Source organism: Chrysemys picta, chromosome 13 (genome assembly GCF_011386835.1).
Source record: "Chrysemys picta bellii isolate R12L10 chromosome 13, ASM1138683v2, whole genome shotgun sequence".
Taxonomy (NCBI): domain Eukaryota; kingdom Metazoa; phylum Chordata; order Testudines; family Emydidae; genus Chrysemys; species Chrysemys picta.
Window position 1 is genome coordinate 35,320,336 of NC_088803.1, and position 21,799 is coordinate 35,342,134.

Here is a 21,799-nt window from a genome sequence, read left to right on the forward strand (position 1 = left end):
AATCACATTTGGGCTCAGATTCTCAGCTGCCATAACTCAATATCGCTCCACTGAAATCAATGGCCTCAGTGCAGGAATTACTGGGTGAAAAGCTCTTTGAGGTCAGACTAGGTGATCACAATGGACCTTCCTGGCATTAAGATCTATGAATCCATGAAATCAATGGCACCACTTTACACTGGTGTGTAAAGAACCAAACCGTGACATCTGCAAAATGTCTAGTAAAAAGATCATTTGAACCAGTTAAACTCTCCTTGAGGCATGGATTTATTGTCCATTTTGTTAGTAAATTTCACAGCGGGGTGTTGCTTCCTTCTGAAACAATTCTCAACAAATCTAAAAAGAACAGACTGGGTATTTTATGCACAGTAGAGCACTTGGCTAACCCCAGATCCTACAGACCACAGGGATGTTGGTACCCATCTCTCAGTGTTAATGTCAGTTTCAGGGATGCGGGCAGACCTTGTTCCAAGTCCTGTTTCTGTGAAGATCCTCCACCATTCCAGGCTTGCTAGCTCTGCATGAAGAGGTGAAAATTGGTCCTAGTGAATTCCTGATGGATGCTGTTGAGTAAGGTATCGGAGTCCTGCGTCAGCTCTGGAAGGACCTGCAGGGCAGGGAGGAAGCTCTGCTCTGGGGTGTACGTAAATGTGAACGAGCTGGAGTAGATCAGCCCATCGTTCCTTATGAGCGAGAGTGGGACGGTGATGGGGTATCTCAGCCATCGCCAGTCGCTGCCAAATGCCGAGACGTCAGGGACAACACACACTAAGGACTTGGGGGTCCTGGGAACAAAAAGAAACCACATATATTACTGTAGCCTTTCTGGAGAGGAGACTCCGCCCTGTCCCACTCACAACCCTAATGCAGCCTTTCTCCCCTAGTGCCTTTGAATAAAGCAAATTCTATTTTGCCATCTGGTGGCAGTCATTTAGTTTTGGGATTAATCATAGAATACCAGGGCTGGAAGGGACCTCAGGAGGTCATCTAGTCCAACCCCCTGCTCAAAGCAGGACCAATCCCCAGACAGATTTTTGCCCCAGATCCCTAAAAGGCCCCCTCAAGGATTGAACTCACAACGCTGGGTTTAGCAGGCCAATGCTCAAACCACTGAGCTATCTATGGCAGCTCCTGATTTGTCCAGTCTCCTTCCGTCTCTCTTTTGTCTATTTCTCCCTTTCCCCTCTGTTTTGGTGGGGTTCCCGTTCCAAGGTTTGGCCCTTTGGGCCCAGACTCTCACCCTGTTTTATTTTTGCCTCCTGCCCATGCTGCAGATGGAGCAGCCACGTACCTCCTGAAGTGGCCTCACGGAGGACCCATTCTCCCAGCCTGAGATCCCTTGCTGTAAATGCTGGCGTACTAGTCAATGTCCATCGAGCGCAATCCCGAGCTGGCCCAGGCATTGATCTGATGCCCTAGGAAGCCTTTTCCATCTCTAATTACAATGCTTGTGTACGTGTGTGTTATTTCCAGACTCGTCTTGTGGGCTACCCTACACAAAATTCCCACCTAAAGCAAAGCTCCTTGGGACCACAATAATGACAAAAAAGACCTGCCAGATGTAGCCTTTAGGGACGGTGCCATTTATGCCATCCACCACCACCTCCATCTCCGCCTGTGTCTAAACACCAGCTCATCAGACTGGTTCGCTGCTTTACCTGTACATAGTCTCAGCTTCCACATCTCCAAACCAGACCTTCAGATCTGCATGGAAATACTCGCCCTGCACCTCCAGCATCGCCACGTCCCCTCCGCCAGTCAGCTGTCACAACCAGAGCACATGGGAGGGGGTTATACACCTTGCACCATGACGTGCTGCCGCCCCAATATGTTCCTGCAGGTGGTGACGTTCCCAGCTGTCCGCCCTGCAGAAGAGTGGGCAGTGCACAGTGCCCTACCCCAGGGGAAGAGAGCAGGGCGCTGAACCGTGGGTGGGCATAAGGAGAGGGAGTTGAGGAGACAATAGGACCAGTTATTGAGCAGAGGGGAAAAGATCAAAACTTATTGATTCCTCAAATTATCTGTGAAAAATCTGCCCTGTCATGTGCACAGAGGGCAGCGTGTGGCAAGAGGCCCAGGGGTTGGGGAAGGGGGAAAGTATTTCAGAGGCACATGCACAGCTAGGAGAATGGATTTGCAGCCTCTTGTGCTTCGATAAGCTAGGTCGGGGTGGCCAACCTGAGCCTGAGAAGGAGGCAGAATTTACCAATGTACATTGCCAAAGAGCCATGGTAATACGTCAGCAGCCCTGCCGATCAGCGCCCCCCCCCCCCTCCCTGCACCTCCTGATCAGCAGTTTCGTGGCATGAAGGAGGCTCTGGGGGAGAAGGGGAGGAGCGAGGGCATGGCAGGCTCAGGGGTGGAGTGGGGGCAGGGCCTGTGGCAGAGCCTGAGCTGTGAGCACCCCCCGGCACATTGGAGAGTTGGCACCTGTAGCTCCAGCCCTGGAGTCGATGCCTATACAAGGAGCCGCATATTAACTTCTGGAGCCGCATGTGGCTCCGGAGCCACAGGTTGGCCACTCCTGAGCTAGGTTAACAAAAGCCGCGCACAGGATGACGAGATGGAAAACCCTCCGTACCTCCAGCATGGTTATAAGTGGGACTGGGCTCACAGGATCCTGAATACAGGCCAGGCTGTCACTGAACGTGTACTCCACAGTCTCCGTTCCAATTATCGTCCAGCAGGAGCCATCGTTCAGCAGCTCACGGTTCGCTTCCTTTGGGCACGGAGACGCCTGCATGGAATTTTAGTGTCATGGAGGCCACGTGCCATAGTGGTGCGAGCCGGGGACTGATAGCCAGGACTCCTGGGTTCTATTCCTGACTCTGCCATGGGCTGCTTGACTTTTGGCAAGTCACTCCACGTCTCTGTGCCACTGTCTCACCGTCAAAGGGGGATAATAATCTCTCTCGACCTTTGTAAAAGGATCTGAGAGCCCTGAATGGAAGGTGCTGGACCGGCATGTTGCTATTATTATTAATTATTATTATTATTATCCAGCTGCTGCAGCTCCATGTTCAGGGATTGGGATATGTCTATGCTAACCCAAAGGAGCGGTCAGGATCAGTGACTTCATCCTGAAATGCTTCTGGCTTAACAAAATCACATGGAAGTTTGGCTATGTGACACTGTGGGAGGTGGCCAGAGGGGCAGGGCCAAGTGGGGAGGAAGAGAGGTCTGTGTTGCTCTGGAGTGACAGGTAAAATTAGAGCAAGGCCCAGCATGGGCAGGTGAAGTTGGAGTGGGGTGTGTGTGTCTCCATGCATGGGTTCTGTCCCTATTCCCACATCACATAAAGGACTGAATTTCAGTTGGGGATTGCGGGGGGCTTTAAGGTAAAGACCACTCAAGTGATGGACTCAGCAGCAAGTAACAGGAGGGAGGAGCTGGAGGGAGTTTGCTCTTGCTAGCATCTGGACAGTTTCCCAGTTTGTGCTGCATTACCTGGAACTGGATCACTTTCTCTGTCGAGAGACACAGGTACATCCCGTCGCTGCCCTGGAACTGGAAAGCGCACTTGTGGAGCTGGGAGATGGGCTCATCCACATCCAGCATGGCGTACTGCTTGGTGACTTTCCGAATGATCTGTGGGGAATGACAGACAGGCGGGCTGACCGGCCGCGGAGGGGAGCAGCTCAGTGGCTGGAGAGACCCGTCAGCTCCAGAAAGTTCAGCATTTTTATCCTTCAGAGATTTTCTCAGCCCGAAACCTCCTCTGGGGCCGGTTGTGGGAATTCCCTGCTCCCTCCCCTGCTGTCTGACATGGAGCAAAATCAGCCCACATCATTCTAGCCTGTCTCCTGCCACTGCCCTCCCATTTGCCCTGCCCCCTGTTCACTTCATCCCCTCTCCCTCTGTCGCTTGCTCTCCCTCACCCTCGCTCACTCGCTCATTTTCACCAGGTTGGGGCAGGAGGGTGGGGTGCAGGAGGAGGTGAAGGCTCCAGCTGGGGGTGCAGGCTCTGGGGTGGAGCCAGGGATAAGGGGTTTGGGGTGCAGGAGAGGGCTACGGCTGGGGCCAAGGGGTTCGGAGTGCAGGAGGGGGCTCAGGACTGGGGAAGGGGGTTGAGGTGTGGGAGGGGCTGTGGGGTACAGACTGCGGGAGGAAGTTTGCGTGTGGGACGGGGTTCTGAGCTGGGGCAGAGGGTTGGAGCACAGGCTCCAGGTGGCGCTGACCTCAGGCGGCTCCCGGGAAGTGGCGACATGTCCCTCCAGCTCCTAGGTGGGAGGAAGGGGGTGGCCAGAGGGCTCCGTGTGCTGCAGGCACCGCCTCCAGGCACTGCCCCTGCAGCTCCCATTGGCTCCATAGGAGCCGCGGAGCCAGCCTAGGAGCCAGAGGGACATACTGGCACTGGCTGCTTCCCAGGAGCTGCGTGGAGCCAGGCATGGAGCCTGCCCTGCTGGCTGGCACTGCGGCCAACTGGACTTTTAGTGGCCGGGTCAGCTGTGCTGACCAGAGCTGCCAAGGTCCCTGTTTGACCGGCGAAAACTGGGCGGCTGGCAACCCTACATGGAGCTGAAGCTGGAAGCATTCCCCATCCTATCCGGTGTCTGAGTTTCCCAGGAGCCTTACCAGGGGCGGCAGGGTAACGCCGGTGGCTGTGCAGATGAGCTGGACTACGGAGCCGTAGCGAATGTACCCTTCCCGCAGTGGGAACTCCCCCCGGGTGCAGTGCTCATCAGCTTCCCATGGAAAGGAAAAGAGATGGAGAGTTATCAACCTGGAGCAAGAAGGAGGGAACAGCTCCCTCTGGCTCTAGCTGCAGGACCAGGGTAGAGGAGAACTCTCTCTCATCACGGAGCCTGGCAGCACGGTGGATAAGGGGTTCCCTGGACACTCTCCAGGCAACTGGTACCCTGAAACTCTCCAATTTGTGCATCTTCAAGACGCAGGGTAAATGCAGCCTGCAGAGGGCAGTGCTCCCCGCAGGCAGTTCTCCACTGCGATTGGAGCAGGCAGGCCGGCACACTGGGATCTGTAAGCTCTGCAGGTGACACCTCCAGATTCACAACGGGGAGGGAGGCAGCTGAGATCTCTTACATTTCATACAAAGCGCGCCTGGCCATCAGGGTCCAGGCGCATGCTAACGTGGCCCTTGGACAGGCACCTCCTGAGCTGCCCTTGCTCAAGACCAGCAGGCTTTTAGGGCCTGATCCAAAACCTACTGCAGTCAATGGGAGTCTTTCCACTGATTTCAAAGGGCACTGGATCAGGCCCTTAGTGAGGAAAGGGCGTTGGGAACCAGGGATGAATTTAGACTGCTCCCAGCCCTTTCCCCTGCTGTCTCCTTCCTGGAGAACGACATACCAGCGCAGGAGAAGGGAATCGGATTGTTACTGAGTCTGGGCAATACCCTGGGACTCCAGGAGGCAAACGTGGTGGCAAAGGGAAGTTAAGGTAGGTAGGAGACCAAAGCCACCGAGGGTGGGGCGGAGTGGGGGGGGGGGGCGGGAGGGACATTCACAGGGAGGATAATTTCACACTGCCTGGGAATGCTGGTAGCAGGTATCAAAGAAACCAATGGGGTCAAAATAGGTACCATTGCCTATCTATTCTTGGCCCCATCCTTGAAGTATCAGAACGCCTGCTGCTCTTTAATGTAGTTATTCTCACAACTCCCCTGGGAGGCAGGGCAGGGCTAGTACTGATTGGGGCTGAGGCCCAGACCCTCAATGTACGTAGGCTTCTAACTTCCGTTGACATCTGAGCATCTGGGCCTAAGTGACTTACTGAAGGTCACGTAGGAAGCCAGCACTGGAGTAGAGAATTGAATCCAGGTGTCTGAAATCCCGGATTAACTGCCTAATCAATGGACCATCCTTCCTCCCCCCTCAGAGCTCTGTCTGTAGGCAGGCAGGGGCAATGTGCTGCAAAGAGACACAGGCCTCCTGCTGGAAGCTGGCCTCAGGGGTTCTTGACATTTTTTAGAAAGATACTTCTGTTGACCTGTGATTATGACTTGTGAACATCAGTAAGCACCATTGTTCAGATTGGATTTGAACGCTCTGTTTGTCTTTCACTATTGCTATGCTTGGGTGGCCAAATCTACCCCTACCGTTAATGGACACAGCTCCACTGACTTCACCAGTGGTGTACCAGCAGTGAATTTGGTCCCGTGTGGACTGCTGGAGTTTGCTGAACATGTAAGGTCCTCACCCAGGTGCAGTGTGAATGCTGCCCATTGCCTTGCACTAGCGATGAAGGTGCCACCCTCTACGGACAGATAACGGGTGCTGACCGTCTGGGAGCGGAGGCGGTTAAAGAGGGAAACCTTGGACCCAGATGAGATGCACACTGCAAAAGACAGACAGACGCTGGCATTAGCACTGATGGAAACTCACTGTTATCAGTATCAGCTTGCCCGAATACCGGAGCATGGCTGAGCGATTTGATAGCCACAGAGACCAGTTATTGCTTTGCATAGAGTTAGGATAAAGAATGCAGTGAACCATCATGTTACAAAATCTTGTTCTTCTGAGTCTTTGTTCACGTGGATCCCACGGGTGGTGTGCAGACACCTCCAGGTGCGTGAGTGGGATCCAGGCAGACAAAACACCTCGAAGAACCTGTGACTGTGAAGTGAGTAACCATTCTTCTGCGCTGCCAACACTTCATAATATCTTCAAAATCTGTGACTGAAAAGACCTATTAAGTCATATCTTGTGCAGTCCGGGGTTGCTTTCCCCTGGTCTACAAGTCATTAGCTAATGCTCCATGCGTTCTCGTTTCCATATCAGCGTGTGGTTTGAAAGCACTGCTCTGCCTTTCTCAGACTCCCCAGGGCTAGGCTGGTGTACACAGCATAATGAACACTAGCCCTTTCTGGCTGGCTTTCCCTTTAGCGGAGTACCAGCTGAGATGGCCTTTTATAAAGGGTGGGTGATGCCTTTGTCTGTATGTGGAGATCTTTGAACAGAAACCCTGACAAAGGTTCTGCATTAGATCTTTACACAGCGTGGTAGGATACATTTTCGAGAACGTGGACGTAAATGTGCCCTGATCCATTCTTCCTTCTGTTGACTTCACCGGGCTTTGGATCAGGCAGCCTACAGCGCAGGGGTCGTCAACCTTTCAGAAGTGGTGTGCCGAGTCTTCATTTATTCACTCTGATTTAAGGTTTCGCGTGCCAGTAATACATTTTAACGTTTTTAGAAGGTCTCTTTCTAGAAGTCTATAATATATAACGAAACTATTGTTGTATGTAAAGTAAATAAGGTTTTTAAAATGTTTAAGAAGCTTCATTTAAAATTAAATTAAAATGCAGAGCCCCCTGGACCAGTGGCCAGGACCCGGGCAGTGTGAGTGCCACTGAAAATCAGCTCGCGTGCCGCCTTTGGCACGCGTGCCATAGGTTGCCTACCCCTGCTATAGCGCATAAGCCTGTCTTGTGTAAGGACTTGGCGGATATTCAATCTGCCATCTGTGATAGTTTCTTGTTTGCTTTATATCAGTGCCCCATTCTGATAAAGCCTCTGAGAAACCTGTTCAGGTATTAGCTACTCAGATGGCTGAAAGGGCGCGTGCTACTGAAGCACCGGAGAACAGAGAGTATCACAGAGATTGCTGTTAAAAACCCTTCAGCGCTCAGCTCCCATTGACGAGGCTGGCTCCCCTGCTACTTACAGTCTGTGTTCTTCAGGGACTGCTTCTTCTGTGAGGGTTTGGAAATCACTTTGATCAGCTTGCTGTGGAAAGTGCCGATCTCCTGCCCATTGCTGAAGAAGAGCTTCAGAACCAGCCGGAAATGCTTCCTCTTCTCCGTGTCGGAGATGTAGAGTGCTTTGGCACAGCTGAACTCCTGTCAGTAACAAGGGGCTATTGTCATAGGCTGGAGATTGTGTCTGGAGTCTTTGGGTGCATCTTCCCTGAAGATACACCAGTGAGGGGTGACACCGATATCTGCCTACCTAGATACCTAGAGCGATACCTGCTCACGTCTTCATTACCTTTGCAGCTGGGGGGCTTTATCTGCTGAGAGAGTGAGAGGCTGGCCAACAGCATTGGTTAATGATCGCTTAGTGCAGGCAAGGTCCCCTGATAAACTCACCTCTGCTCAGATACTGTTGTCCCTAGGCAGAAGACTTGACTGAGCAGAGAGTGATAAGCATTGAAGGGTTCCCTGAGGTCCCTTCCAACCCTGATATTCTATGATTCTATGATAAAGAGACAAATGGCCATGGAGACTGGGGAACTCCTAACTATCACAATGATGGGGCACTACTGTTGCCAAGGTTTATTATTTGTATTGCGGGAGGACCTAGGAGCCCCAATCAGGGACCAGGACCCCCTTGTGCACCAACTCTGTACCAACACAGACCAAAAAGACAATCCCTGCCCCCAGATGCTTACAGTCGGTGTAAAGATGCTCATGGTGCTTTCCAGACAACAAACAAAAGACATAGGCCAAAGGAGCTTGTCTTTTAGTATAGATTGCATGAACAAGTAAACAACAAGAAGCCAGGAGCCCCTAGAAGCTGGGACCCTTGCCCCACCAGCCCTTCGACCATATTAAGTTTTGCCTAATTGGTTGGTCAGGTATTTTAGGCAAAAGAACTTTTAAACTAGTGTATGTATGAAAAAGGAAAAAAAATCACTGCTGGATTTTGCATGAAAATTTTCACTCTTTTGTTACGAACTAATTTTGTTTCCTAGAATTTTTTGCTTTTCCTGGAAATGTTGATGATGTGACATTTTGGGTCCACAAAATGTCATGGGAAAACCCGGAAATCAACGTCCTCATGAAACTTCCCACTGAAGCGGGACTGCTGGAAAATGGAAGTGGCTATTTTTGAAACTCTTCCTGCGTGGGAAGAGAGAGACTGAGAGCTGACAGACACTTTTCCATGTGTGTTTGTTTCTATCTACCCACCTATCGCAGATGGTTAGCGCAGGCCCTGATCCTGAAAACGCTTACTCACATGCTGAACTTTACACACAATTGATCCCACTTGGCTCAATGTAAATGAGCATGGCCAGGTTAGTAGGGTGGGACCTTAGAATCTAAGCTCTTTGGGGCAAGAACTATATCTTCATATGTGTTTGCAACGCACCCAGTCCAAGGAGGCCCTGATCCTGGCTGGGGCCTCTGAGTACTATCATAAGGAGTACTGCAGAAAGGGATCTGGGGGTCATAGTGAACCACAAGCTAAATATGAGTCAACAGTGTAACGCTGTTGCAAAAAAAGGTAACATCATTCTGGGATGTATTAACAGGTGTGTTGTAAGCAAGACACAAGAAGTAATTTTTCTGCTCTACTCTATGCTGATTAGGCCTCAACTGGAGTATTGTGTCCAGTTCTGGGCACCACATGTCAGGAAAGATGTGGGCAAATTGGAAAATGTCCAGAGAAGAGCAACAAAAATGATTAAAGGTCTAGCAAACATGACCTATGAGGGAAGATTGAAAAAACTGGGTTTGCTTAGTCTGGGAAAGAGAAGACTGAGAGAGGACATAACAGTTTTCAAGTATATAAAAGGCTGTTACAAGGAGGAGGAAGAAAAATTGTTCTTCTTAACCTCTGAGGATAGGACAAGAAGCAATGGGCTTAAATTGCAGCAAGGGCAGTTTAGGTTGGACATTGGGAAAAACTTCCTGTCAGGGTGGTTAAGCACTGGAATTAATTGCCTAGGGAAGTTGTGGAATCTCCATCACTGGAGATTTCTAAGAGCAGGTTAGACAAACACCTGTCAGGGATGGTCTAGATAATACTTAGTCCTGCCACGAGTGCAGGGGACTGGACTAGATGACCTCTCAAGGTCCCTTCCAGTCCTATGATTTTATGATAAACAGTAATACAGAGAGGGAGAGAGCAACAACAAGGCTTGTGACACTAGGCAAGGGTGTAAGACAATCAATTAACCCAGCAACTCAGCCTGCACCGGATTCCTGCCCAACCTGAGCACGATGACATGTGCAGAAGTGAATCACTGCACCATCAGTGCACAGCATGGTGCTACAAACTGGCTCCTGTTAGTCATGTGGCTGAACAAACAGCTCTCCAAACCACGATGCCTGGCCCCCCCCCTAGAAGGGGTATCTTCAATAATCTTCACTCTAAATAGTTTCAGTGTCCACCTTATAACAACAAAGACTTCAGTGAAAAGATGCCCTTCATGCTGGTGTGGGGATGGGAGACCCGCAGGGGGCTGCAGGAGCCAGATGGCTGTTCTTCTCTGTCCTTCCTTATGTGCTTTGGGTTTTCAGAAAGGAAACTGCCCACCTTGCACTGTGCTGTGTGTATTAATGATGATTCTTAAGCACCACCCCGTGAAGGGCCCAGAAGACAAGACCCCCTTCACCAGAGCCACCATCACTTCGCTCAATACACCCAAGAAAATGCACTGCAGAACAAAGCAGCTCCCACTAGGACATGATGGGGTCCATTCAGAGGAGCTATAGGTTCATTTAAAGGGGGAAATGATTAGACATGTTATTTCAGGTGGAGTGAAGAGCTGAAGAACGGCAGAGGCTTTATTTACACTGGGGCTAGAGAATTCCAAATGGAAATTAATGTTCACATGTGATTTACTCAACATAACACAAGAAATCTCCCTAGGTTTACAGTTTCCCAGTCACCTTGGCGCTTCGGCTGCACTGATATGCTGTAAGGGAAGCACTGCAAACACAAAGGTCCTTTTTGTTATATTTCTGGCCAACCCCAGACCCCACATTCTTCAGAGCCCCAAGATAATACTTGATAGATTTCTTTCCCTATAGGAAGATGCCAAGTTATAGCTCTAGCCCACAACGTTTGTGACAGGTCGGTGTTTTCGTTAGCAGTTTATCTGTAAATGAAAGACCGCACTCTAATTTGTGATGAGTGGCATTGCCATTTGTCAGGAGAATACTATGGGCTGGGGAAACTGCGTAATCCCTGGCCATCCTCCAGCCACAAGGGCCAGGAAGTTGAAAAGATGGTGACAAAGAAAGCTCGGTTTCCTGGCAAACCGTGAGTGAAGAGCACTCCCAGTGCTGCAGGGAGATGCCTGGTCATACGTGGCTAGGGGGCAGGAGAGCCAAGAGAGTTGTTGTGTCAGGGGAGTCATTTTACTCAGCTTACCTTGGAGTCTGGCTGCTCCTCAAAGTTGAGTTTCTGGGTCTCCATGTGGCCGCTGTCCATGCTGTCCAGCCCCATGTACCCGCACACCCTGAAACCAGCCTCTCCCAAATCCCTCGCTGGAAAAGAGAAGAAGAAACATTTCCCAGACACACAAACCTGGACACCAGCTGAAACCAATGCAGCTGGGACCATGGAGCCTGAAGTGAGAGGGTCGGGGCTGCTGCTGCCCAGACTGCTGGTGGCAATGGAGAGAGAGGGAGGGCTGAGCTGTTGTCGCCCCCCCATGCCCTCACTAGAGAGAAGAAGAGGGGACTGGGTAGCTACTGCCTCCTTCCCCGCCCCGAGAGGGCTCAGGCAGGTGAACCTCCCCAGAAGCATCTTTGGGACACTTGGACACTTCTGGTCTCCAGCCGCACTGATGTGAGATGCTGCTTTCCTGCATCTCACCCTCCCTATCTGCACCCCTAGACACCTTCGACAACAGGCTCGGCAGCTTCTCCCGACTGCCCTGCTTCACCAGCCCCTCTCCCCCTCTCCCCGTCTCCATCCCCCTTCTGTTCCTCCTGGCTCTGATCTTCCTGCTTCCCTTCTCCCAAGTCCCTGTCTCTCCACCCCTCCAACCTTTTACCTTCCCGTATCCTCCCCCACCTGGGCTGCATGCTCCCCTCCCCAGAGCGCATTCCAGAAGCCCCTTGTTCTGCAAAGTATGTAGGATGTCTTCACCTGTGCACATACACAACACCCAGCAGGGATGGATGGGGGCACGTGTCCAGAGATTGAGAGCTACACCAAGCTGTGACTGTAACAATCTTAAATACCCACGACAGGACATTTGTCACCCTTGTCCTCCCCCCTGCTATCCTCAATCCAGTGTTTGCTGCTACCACTTGTGGCATCTTTGTTTGTCATTTAGGTTGTAAGCTCTTTGGGACAGGGACCTGGGGTGAAAGCCTTACTCCATTGAAATCAATGGCAAAACTCCCCTTGACCTCAGTGGGGCCAGGATTTCACTGTGTCTTTATTTATTCACTTGCATGGTGCCTTGAATGCTTTGGGGCACTCAGTGAGTGAATAATGAAAATAATGGGGTGCTGCTGTTGCCCCCCAGGGCAGAGCTGCATGGGGGCAATGGGAAACATTTTGCTTTTCCGGGGACCCAGGGAAGTGAAATTTTCTGGATGTTTTACCAGCACTGAGAACCTGTTCACCCTGTTCTGCTGGCCACCAAGTGCAGCATTTCCTACCCTTACGGGCACCCACACTCCTCAGATGCTAATTACGTCGGTACTGTTTATGCAGTAATTGTTTCACAGTGATCATAACTAACGGCTGAAGCAATGAAGCCCCTGGACTATCTGAAATGAGTGTGCACACTGCCACCCTGGCATGACCCTGCACTCAGCACCCCTTTCAGCACAGCCAGGTTTTGCCTGACCACACTGCTCTGAGCCCCTGCTGTGTCAATGAATCTGGAGGCTGTCAAACCCTCTCTGTGGTCCGGACACATTTCCTGCAGCTGGCAGCATGACCTAGAGCACTGCTGTTGCAGGCGTGGTGGTGTTTTCTCAGGCTCTCGGCTGTCTGGCGGGTGGGCCGGCCCCTAGAATCCCTCACAATGATTAATTCCCTGGTCTGTGGCTCTTAGGATATGTCTACACTGCAGTTGGAGGTGTGATGGCAGCTCATGTAGGCATATCCACACTAGCTTGAATCTAATTAGTATGGCTAAAAATAGCAGTGAAGACACAGGGGCATGGACCCTGGTGCAGACTGTACAAGCCCACCTGAAACCCTGGCCAGGGCTGCCCAGAGGATTCAGGGGGCCTGGGGCAAAGCAATTTTGGGGGCCCCTTCCATAAAAAAAAGTTGCAGTACTATAGAATACTATATTCTCGTGGGGCCCCTGCAGGGCCCGGGGCCTGGGGTAAATTGCCCCACTTGCCCCCCCCTCTGGGCGGCCCTGACCCTGGCTATGTATTTGCATTGCTAGCACATGCTTGGATTGACTTCACTGCTATTTTAGCCTTGCTAGCTAGATTAAAGCTAGCACAGGTATGGCTATGAGCTGCAATCACTCCTCCACCTGCAGTATAGATCCATCCTTAATTTTGTTTGGATACCTTAGGCCAAACGCAGTCCTGACAAAAGGGGAAATCTCTCCTCTTGATTTCTGTGGGAAGGACACAGGCTCAGAACTTCTCAGGTTCTGGTCCAGAGCTAGGAACTGGCTGTGGTGTTTGGATCACCTTCATTGTGGGGGATGGTTGGCCAGAAGGTTTTGTGTAGGGCTCAAGTCAAGGGCTTGATAACTCCACCCACACAGAGAGCTAGGAAATTACTCCCTGGCAAATGCCTTGATTCACCAGCATTCACGGAGGGTAAAGTCCTCGGACCAAATACAGAAGTTCTTACTCAGTTGACACTCCCATTGCCTTTCAATGAACCTAGGAGAGGAGAACAACATCTAATTCCCTCCTGATGCCTCAAGCTATGAAGCCGCCATTATAGGAGTGTACCCATTGTTAACAGGTATGTCTACACTGCAATGAAAAACCCGCAGCAGCAAGTCTCAGAGCCCAGGTCAATTGACTTGGGCTCAGGCAGTGGGGCTAAAAGTAGCAGTGTAGACATTCCCATTCAGGTGAGTGGGAATGTCTACACTGCTATTTTTAGCCCCTCATCCTGATCCCAATGCAATTGACCTGGGCTCTGAGACTTGCTGCTGCGGGTTTTTCATTGCAGTGTAGACATACCCTAAATGGTCTCACGGTCAAGAATTTTCCTCCAAACTCTCCCTTTTCTATCTTCAGTCCTCGCTCCTGACTGGAGCTGGTCAGGAAATGGTTTCTTCCCCCCCCCCTCCCCCACACAAAATTTTTTCATGTGACTGAACATTTTTCATTATCATCAAAAGTTTTCTTTGGAATTTTTCAGGTTTTTGCTGAAAACTGAAAAATGTCAAGTTTTTGGTTGCGGAAAACAAAATAAATAATTTGTTAAAAATGCAGCTTTTGAACTTTGTTATTGTGGCTGAAAACCTGAACATTTTGACGAAAATGGAATTTTTTTCATGAAAATTTCCATTTTATAGAAAATGGATTTTCATGAAAAAGTTTAGACCAGCTCCTGGTCCCAACCCCCTTTGCCTCCCTGCATAATCCCCTCCCCTCAGGTCCTGATCCCCAGTTCTTGTCCCCATTCTCCTCAGCAGATCACATGTGGTGCCTTCAGACTCTCCTTACAGGAAGTCCCCTCTGATCTTTGGCACTTTTAATGGCCTCTTTTTAGAGTCTCTCCAATGTATCAGTCCTGCAGAGGAACATGCCCTGCTTCTTCCCATCAGCTCAAGCCTAATTCCATCGCTTCCTTCGCTGCTTTTCATCACCCCCACTCCGCCCTTTCCTGTGAACTTGCTAATAGAGCTGAACAAATATATAATTTGATGAATTTAACCTTGTGATCTGTTTGAGTACATGAACTATCTATTCATTTCTCATGGGTATTCACTCTGTTAAAGCCCAAGAACTCGAACACTAACAGGTCAAATATACACTCAGACCGAAAGTCACTTTCATGTCTGAATGAATATTTGCAGACAGCTTTTCCCACTATGCTCAGTTCTTCTTATCAGGAGTGGCTGAGCGGCAGGACTTCTGCTCTCCAGGTATACGTGGCTTTCTTCTGCTCTTACCTTTTATCTGTTCCTGCTTCAATTTCCAACCTGGTCCAGTCAGATAAACACAAGGTGGGGGGCAGAAAAACCTAACAAAACAAAACAGCATCTTTGTTAAGTGAACACTAGGGTAAGGGACTTCACCAAAAAGGGTTGTTTCTTTGTATGATTGTGAATCCAGAGTCTTCTTCATTGCTTAACCAAGTGAAAGATGCTTAGACATGACCTACTTTGGGATCACTAATGCCAGCATATACTTGGAGCAGGTCTGGGTACAGATCAAGTACTCTGAATGGTTTGCTATCTCTGTAGTGACAGGTGGATGGAGCCCAGTGCTGCAGGGTATTAGTCTGGCAAGCAGCTTAGATTGAAAACACTGTTAAGACAGTTATAAAATTAAAAGAGCTACATAGCTAGGGCAAAAATCATAAGGGTTAGCTCATCTGCTGTTTTACCACCCCAGGGCATGTTTTCACAGGAGATGCACCCACAAAAATGTGGATGCCTGCACCGCACTCGTATTTGCATGTGCAGATATGTGCTAAGTGCGCAGTCATGCCATCTGCATGACCAATGGCGGGTCTTTGCAGGCACAGAATCATAGAAACGTAGGGCTGGAAGGTGCCTCAAGAGGTCCCCTGTCCATTTCCCAGCACCAAGGCAGGATGACATATACCTACACCATCCTGGACAGGTGTTGAGACCACGATGGGAGGGAGCTCAGTGCACTCATTGTTCCTGTCTCTCTTTGGCCTAAACAGTCTGCCATGTTGTGAACATCTCCCCATCTGTTCTCGTGTGAGCCTCCCCTGGGTTCCTCCAGCAGGGGATGGATGCGGTTGCACAATTAAACCTGTTTCTGGCTTTAAGACTCTGGTGATATGCAAACCTATCAGGCTGTAATGGCTTTACATGTCTCGGTGTGTGAAGACCCAGAGCATATCCCTAACTTGAAGCACCTGAGGAGGATGTGAAGGCAGCAGCTGTTCAACCATGTAGAGTTAGCAAGAGGTCAGCATGACCTAACTCTTTTAGCTTCTCCTCCTGGCATGACAAACCAACCACATCCAGTGCCCTGCGCAGCACTGGAGAGATGAGATTGCCTCTTGCCGCAATGTCCATCCCCCTGCCCGAGACTCCCGCGTGCGCAGCCACATCTATCAGGTGCTGTGTTAGTGGAACATGTCAGCCCTACCCAAGGGCAGATGGCTGAGAGGGCGCATAGGGGAAGCTGACTTCAGATCTTCCCTCCTTGAGTCAAGGGAGAATTTGTCACAGAGACTTTTTCAGCTTGGAATGTGGAAGTTTCAGCAGGTTGAGAACACAGGTTGTATTCACAGCCAGCTCCTGAGATCAGTGCAAACAAATCTATAGCCAAAGTTTTGGAAACACATTTTCCTGTGTTTTATTTGAGTTTCCACTGTCTTTGCATTCATGTGAATGGTGCAGATTCATCCCATATTGATGCTGTGTAAAATGTTAGCAGTGAAAACACCAGTCTGGGCTGGTTCCATATTTCTGGGTCCTATTCTCCTTGGATATGTGTTTATTTAAACAAGTTAGCAACAGTGTAGGACCCTGAATCCCCATATCCAGGAAAAATAGCACTAGCTTATTTAAACTTTAACCTAGAAGCGGTGCCAGCTCGTAATCACTTTTTAGATTTCGCTTCGTTTTTTCTTGCCAAACCCACAAAACCTGCTTCCCAGCATCCTTTGCACCACGCCTCAACCAGGGTGCGCCAAAGCTATGTCTTTGGTTAGCCCCAGTGACGCAGCAGCTCCACTCGCTGGCTCAGCGCCCCAAGAGGATAACAATCTCAGAGCTGTTTGAAATGGGCCTGAACCAAAATCCCAGATCCAGACACCCGTAAACTCCGAAGGCTGGATCTGGATCTGCATTTTGCAGCTGGTCGCAGTCTCTACAGTGGATCAAACTCAGAGCTCACAGCCGTCCTCTAGGGAAGGTTGGATCTCAACTCTACAGCCAGGGCCCACCTCTGTGAAAATTATCTTCCATTGATCCAGTGACGGGAGAGGGAGTAAAAAAACCAAACCCCACCCTTAGTACAATAGGGCCTCTCTCAACCTCCTATGGAGAAAGAGATGACTAGAGGGGAGAGAAAAGCATGAGAGAGAAGAGCAGAGGAAAGGAGAAAATGGCAAAGGGGGAAGAAGGAAGGAATTTAACTGACTTGGACAATGACTGTTAAACAGAGTGAGGATGGGCTGCAGCAAAGACTGATTGCCGAGGGCACTCCAGCTATCTGCGTGGGGGAGGTGAAATGGCCAGTGGTGTCCCACAGGGGTCAGTGTTCAGCCCTTCCCACCATTTCATTAATCCAGGATAGAGTGTTCGGGGCAGGGACTGACTTTTTGTTATCTGTTTGGGCAGCGCAGGGGGCCCTGATCGGGAGGCTTAGGTACGACTATCATAATCATCATGAATGACTGTATTATTCTGAGGCTGTGTGAAGGTTGAAAGGTGAATACAATGGGGTTATGTTAGCTCATCTGCTTCATCAGACTAGTTAATGAAATCCTAGGGAGTTGTAAGAGTCTGTTTTTTGGAAGGTGATATCTAAAGGCAGGGCTGTATAAGAAGCCAGGCAAATCTCCTACCTTTTTTCACTGCCGTATGATTTCTGTGCGACTTTTGCATGCAGTATAAGCACAGTCTGGTCAGCTGGGAGCTGCAGATATCTACGCACTCCATCCCGGAGATGGTCAAGTTGATCTGGATTGGATCTAAAAGAGAGTCCTGAGTAGTACCCTAGTAAAGGGGACACAACGCTTGGCTTCCTACCATCCCCCTACTGCTTGATACCGCCTTGGAGCCACCCAAAGGGGTATTTAACATGGAGGTAGCCAGCACAGGCACCTTACCTGTAGGTGATAGCCTTCTGTCCCTCATTCCCCTGCACTCTAATTTGCCTGCTGTGCACCGGACCTTGACAATAGAACTAATTCTAGCCAGGTGCTGCAAACCCCACTCTGCTCAGTGCACTGGTATAATATTGTATATAACACCACCAGGAACAGTCACAGTTTCGAGATACCCCCCTTCCCTACATCTGTATCTGCAATCGAGGCATCTGGTGTCTCTCTCTGTAAGAACTACTGTTTTAATAATACTCCCCAGCAGGGGCCCAGTTTAATGATGCAAACGAGGACAAGAGGTATCCCGTTAGAACGCATTGGGAATGGGAAGTTTCAAAGCTGCTGGAAGACAAGTGCTATCATTAAAATTGTTTGGTTAGTTTACCCGCTATTTTCTCCAGCCTTCCGTAAAAGACAGCTAGGGAAAGCTTACCTTACAGCTTGGAAACATTCCCACTGCTTCCTAATGGGAAAGCGCCTCCTTTCACTCCTCCTCTCAGTCCCATGTTATGAAGATAGTGACATTCTGATTGTTCATGATGTTCTTTTCTTGTATACATGGTCCTTAAAAACACCTGGGCCAGCTTCTCAGATGGCCTGCGTCTTATGCAGTCACATGCTACCAAACTGGAGTGGTGGCATTTTACACCCAATCTCCATTCTCCGTGCACTGGTGTAAATGAATGCATACGGTGCTGGGCAATAGGAAATCAGGTAATGTTATCTTTAGTGATCCCCTCCTCCTTGTAACTGACGATAATAATTACAGTCTCATTTATACCATACTGGAGTTTTCCGCCATCTAACGGGATAGCTTTACATGCGTTCTGTTTAACCTGGATTCATTTTTATATCTCCCCTCAGTACATTATGAATGTTTATGGAAGGTAATAATGAGCATGGCTGGGGAGTTATTATTCTTGGGATCGGGAGCTGTTATTTTGTTACTGCCGGTGATTGTTCCGTGGAAATGTCCCCATTTTGCTTCACTGCGAACTAAAAAAACAAGGGCCAGATTCTCACCTGCTGGAAATGGGCATAGCTCCATTGACTTCAGTGGAATTACCCAAGCTGAGGATCTGGCCCTTAGACTTTGTTAACGTGGTAGGTTATGTTTCCACTGATTGTAGGCAGATAAGCCCAGTTTAAATCACACAGGGCCTTTGTTGTGTTGTGCTGGAACCTGAACACAGGCTGCTTGTTTTAAAGGGAAGTCAGACACAGAGAAGCTGGAATGGCGGAGATGTACTGTACTGCTGTCTCACCTTTGCAGGAAGTGAAATTCACCCTGTGCAGAGCACTAGCCCAGCGCCTGCAAAAGGTTCCACAAAACCATCAAAGTGTGGTGTAGGTGGGTGCATGAGCCTTGTGCTTCAATAGGGCAATGTGCTACTTCCTTAATGGAAGGAAACCTGAGAGGGAGGAAGTAGGAGCTGTTTGGACAGGCCTCTTCTCATTTCCACACTTAGGGAAGACACTTCCTTGGCGTACGGCAGTTCAGTGAAGCCAATGAAAATGTACCCAGCAGCTTAGGGCCACACTAGCCAAATACGGCAAGGACATTACTTAAACCAAGCTCACTTGTTTCTTGGTTCCATGTCCAGTGACACACACACACGGAGGGTGTTCATACACACAGGGCCAGGCACAACCTGGACATCTTTGGCTTGCTCATGATTGATAAACCCATATGAAAACTGGATGGAAATGGATGGTTTCCAGCCTCTGGCATGGGGCCCCCTTTCACTGCTGGGGTCATGCATGATGTTAGTTCCCTCAGAGAAATGGTGGCCTCATGATGGAGGCTCAGAACTACCAGCTGTGATTAAAAACATTGGTTTCAGATACGTCTCCCCAGTGGCTTCCTAGCGCAAAGAGCTTCTTCTCACTGCTCAAACTTTCAAGCCACACAGCTGTGAAAAATGGGGAAGTTTGCCTTTAAAAACCCCAAAGAACCTTAGATGTAAAAGGGACGAGCGGAAGCTAGAAGCCCCAAATCGCAGCTGCATACACAGTGCTGTACCACTGGTAAGCCAATGCCAGGTCATGGGCAGCCCTTGGTGATTTGCTCAAAAGACAAGCTGGCTATTGGAGATAGGGCTGCATCTGCTACAGCACAGGGAAAATCCTGCAACATAGGCCTGGTCTACACTTGGGGAGAGGGGGGGGTAGAGAAATCAATCTAAGATACACAACTTCAGCTATGAGAATAGCATAGCTGAAGTCGAAGTATCTTAGATCGAATTAAAAATTATTTACTTTCGTGTCCTCGTGGCGCTGGATCGACAGCCGCGGCTCCCCCGTCGACTTTGCTTCTGCCTCTCGCACTGCTGGAGTTTAGCAGTCGACGGGAGAGCAATCGGGGATCGATTTATCACATCTACACTACACGCGATAAATCGATCCCCGATAGATCGATCGCTACCCGCCGATCCGGCAGGTAGTGCAGACATACCCATAGACTCAACTGAGTTTTCATTGAAAAAATAATCATCCCAGCTCTCAAATACACATCACACTAGCCAGAAACTACAAGTAGCAAAGAACATAAAATACCAAAGGTTTGGGAGCAACTACAAATCTGATCCCGTCCCAGGATTCCTGGACAGCTTATACTGATCTCCTGAGGGACTCAAAATAACGTGGCACCTGGACTTCTTAGAAAAACTGAAAGAGAAACAGCAGCAAATAATCTTCACCTCAGTGACAACCTGAGGAACCCTTTAAGATGTTTCACCGGCCAACGCTTCACTTTTCAGTACAGTGCAAACCTGCTGGAAAAGAGCAGTGTCCTTTACAGATTCTAGTCACAATCCTATGCGACAGCTCCTCAAGCTTGGGGCCCCTCGTACAAAGATTCATTGTCTGGTACTACGTTGCTGATGGCTCCGAGTATCCTGAAGACTAGAACAGGCAACGGCGTTGACATAGCAGACGTGTCCAGCACAAGAACGTAACAATCTGGAATCTTCTTTATCTGCAGCTGTCCTCCCAAAATCGTTGGCTGCATTTTCACCGCACAATCTTTTCCGCCACTGTTTTCCCTGGTTTTTAGATGGATGATCTTGATCCCCTGCTCTCCTTGTTCCCAGGGTCTTCCGTACAGACACTAAGTTCTCCAATGTGTGACTCAGATCCTCAGCTGGTGTAAACTGGCACAGCTCCATTGAAGTCAATATGGCGACGCTGGATTATAGAGCTGATGATCTGGCCTTGGGTCACCTGATAACATTAGCTGCTGCTTTGTATCTGAGAAGTGAGGGGTTTATGTCTGCTGAGCCTATTCATAACTGCCGTGTACGAACTGTAACTGATATTCACTGGCAACCAGATGTGTTGTTTTTACTGATGAGACCGATACATGGGCTGCAATTGTTAGCGCAGAGGCAGTGGGTGCTTTATTTTGTGATCACAGTGACAGTTCTCCGTAGACAACTTCACTTCATTATTTACTGTCGGTCGCCAATTAGCTTCTTTGCCAGAGCCCAGTGTCAGTACTATTCATCAGATGTTCTTCAAAACATTTACAGATGTTTGCTTCTGATCCAGTTGTAGAACTTTGTCCACAACTTTATCCCTGGCTACCAATCAACACACTCCATTACACCAATATTAGTTATTTAATCCTGGCACGTGACTTTAATTCAATCTTTTCTATCTATTTAATGGTTTATACCCAGGCCTGGCCAAAGCTAACTAATATGGAAGCGAGCTAGTGATTGACATAACATTGGCATCCAGTCCATGTCATCATATGCCTCATAGGTAATGCTGAAAAACCATACTGCAAAGTGCAGTTTGAGCTTCAATTTGCCTTTGCAAGTTTTGTCCTCATTTAACCCTGCACCGGGGGCAGGCCTATCTTTGCCCTGGGAGAGAACTGCACCCAGTTATGGTTAGGAAACATCTTAAAATGTACAGCACGCTGAGGGTCTGTATCATAGGCCAGTGGCTCTCAACCTTTCCAAACTACTGTACCCCTTTCAGGAGTCTGATTTCTCCTGCATACCCCCAAGTTTCACCTCACTTAAAAACTACTTGTTTACAGAATCAGACATAAAAATACAAAAGTGTCACAGCCACCATTGCTGAAAAATTGCTGACTCTCATATATAATAAAATAAATCATAAAATCATACATTATAAAATAAATTGGAATACAAATATTGTACTTACATTTCATG

At 49.2% G+C, this 21,799-nt stretch overlaps 1 protein-coding gene across 1 annotated transcript in view; it reads right to left on the minus strand.

Annotated features, from left to right (window-relative positions):
* Positions 1-254: 254 nt before the first annotated feature.
* RBPJL (recombination signal binding protein for immunoglobulin kappa J region like) overlaps positions 255-21,799 on the minus strand; it is a 37,410-nt gene continuing 15,865 nt past the window's right edge. Inside the window, exons 3-12 of the mRNA XM_065565895.1 lie at positions 17,358-17,483; positions 14,755-14,825; positions 11,064-11,179; positions 7,627-7,801; positions 6,160-6,297; positions 4,576-4,685; positions 3,448-3,588; positions 2,582-2,737; positions 1,659-1,762; positions 255-785 (exon numbers count right to left, since the gene is read on the minus strand). Coding sequence (XP_065421967.1) covers positions 512-785; positions 1,659-1,762; positions 2,582-2,737; positions 3,448-3,588; positions 4,576-4,685; positions 6,160-6,297; positions 7,627-7,801; positions 11,064-11,179; positions 14,755-14,825; positions 17,358-17,483 — 1,411 coding nt within the window. The 3' untranslated portion in view covers positions 255-511. The remainder of the gene's footprint in view (positions 786-1,658; positions 1,763-2,581; positions 2,738-3,447; positions 3,589-4,575; positions 4,686-6,159; positions 6,298-7,626; positions 7,802-11,063; positions 11,180-14,754; positions 14,826-17,357; positions 17,484-21,799) is intronic.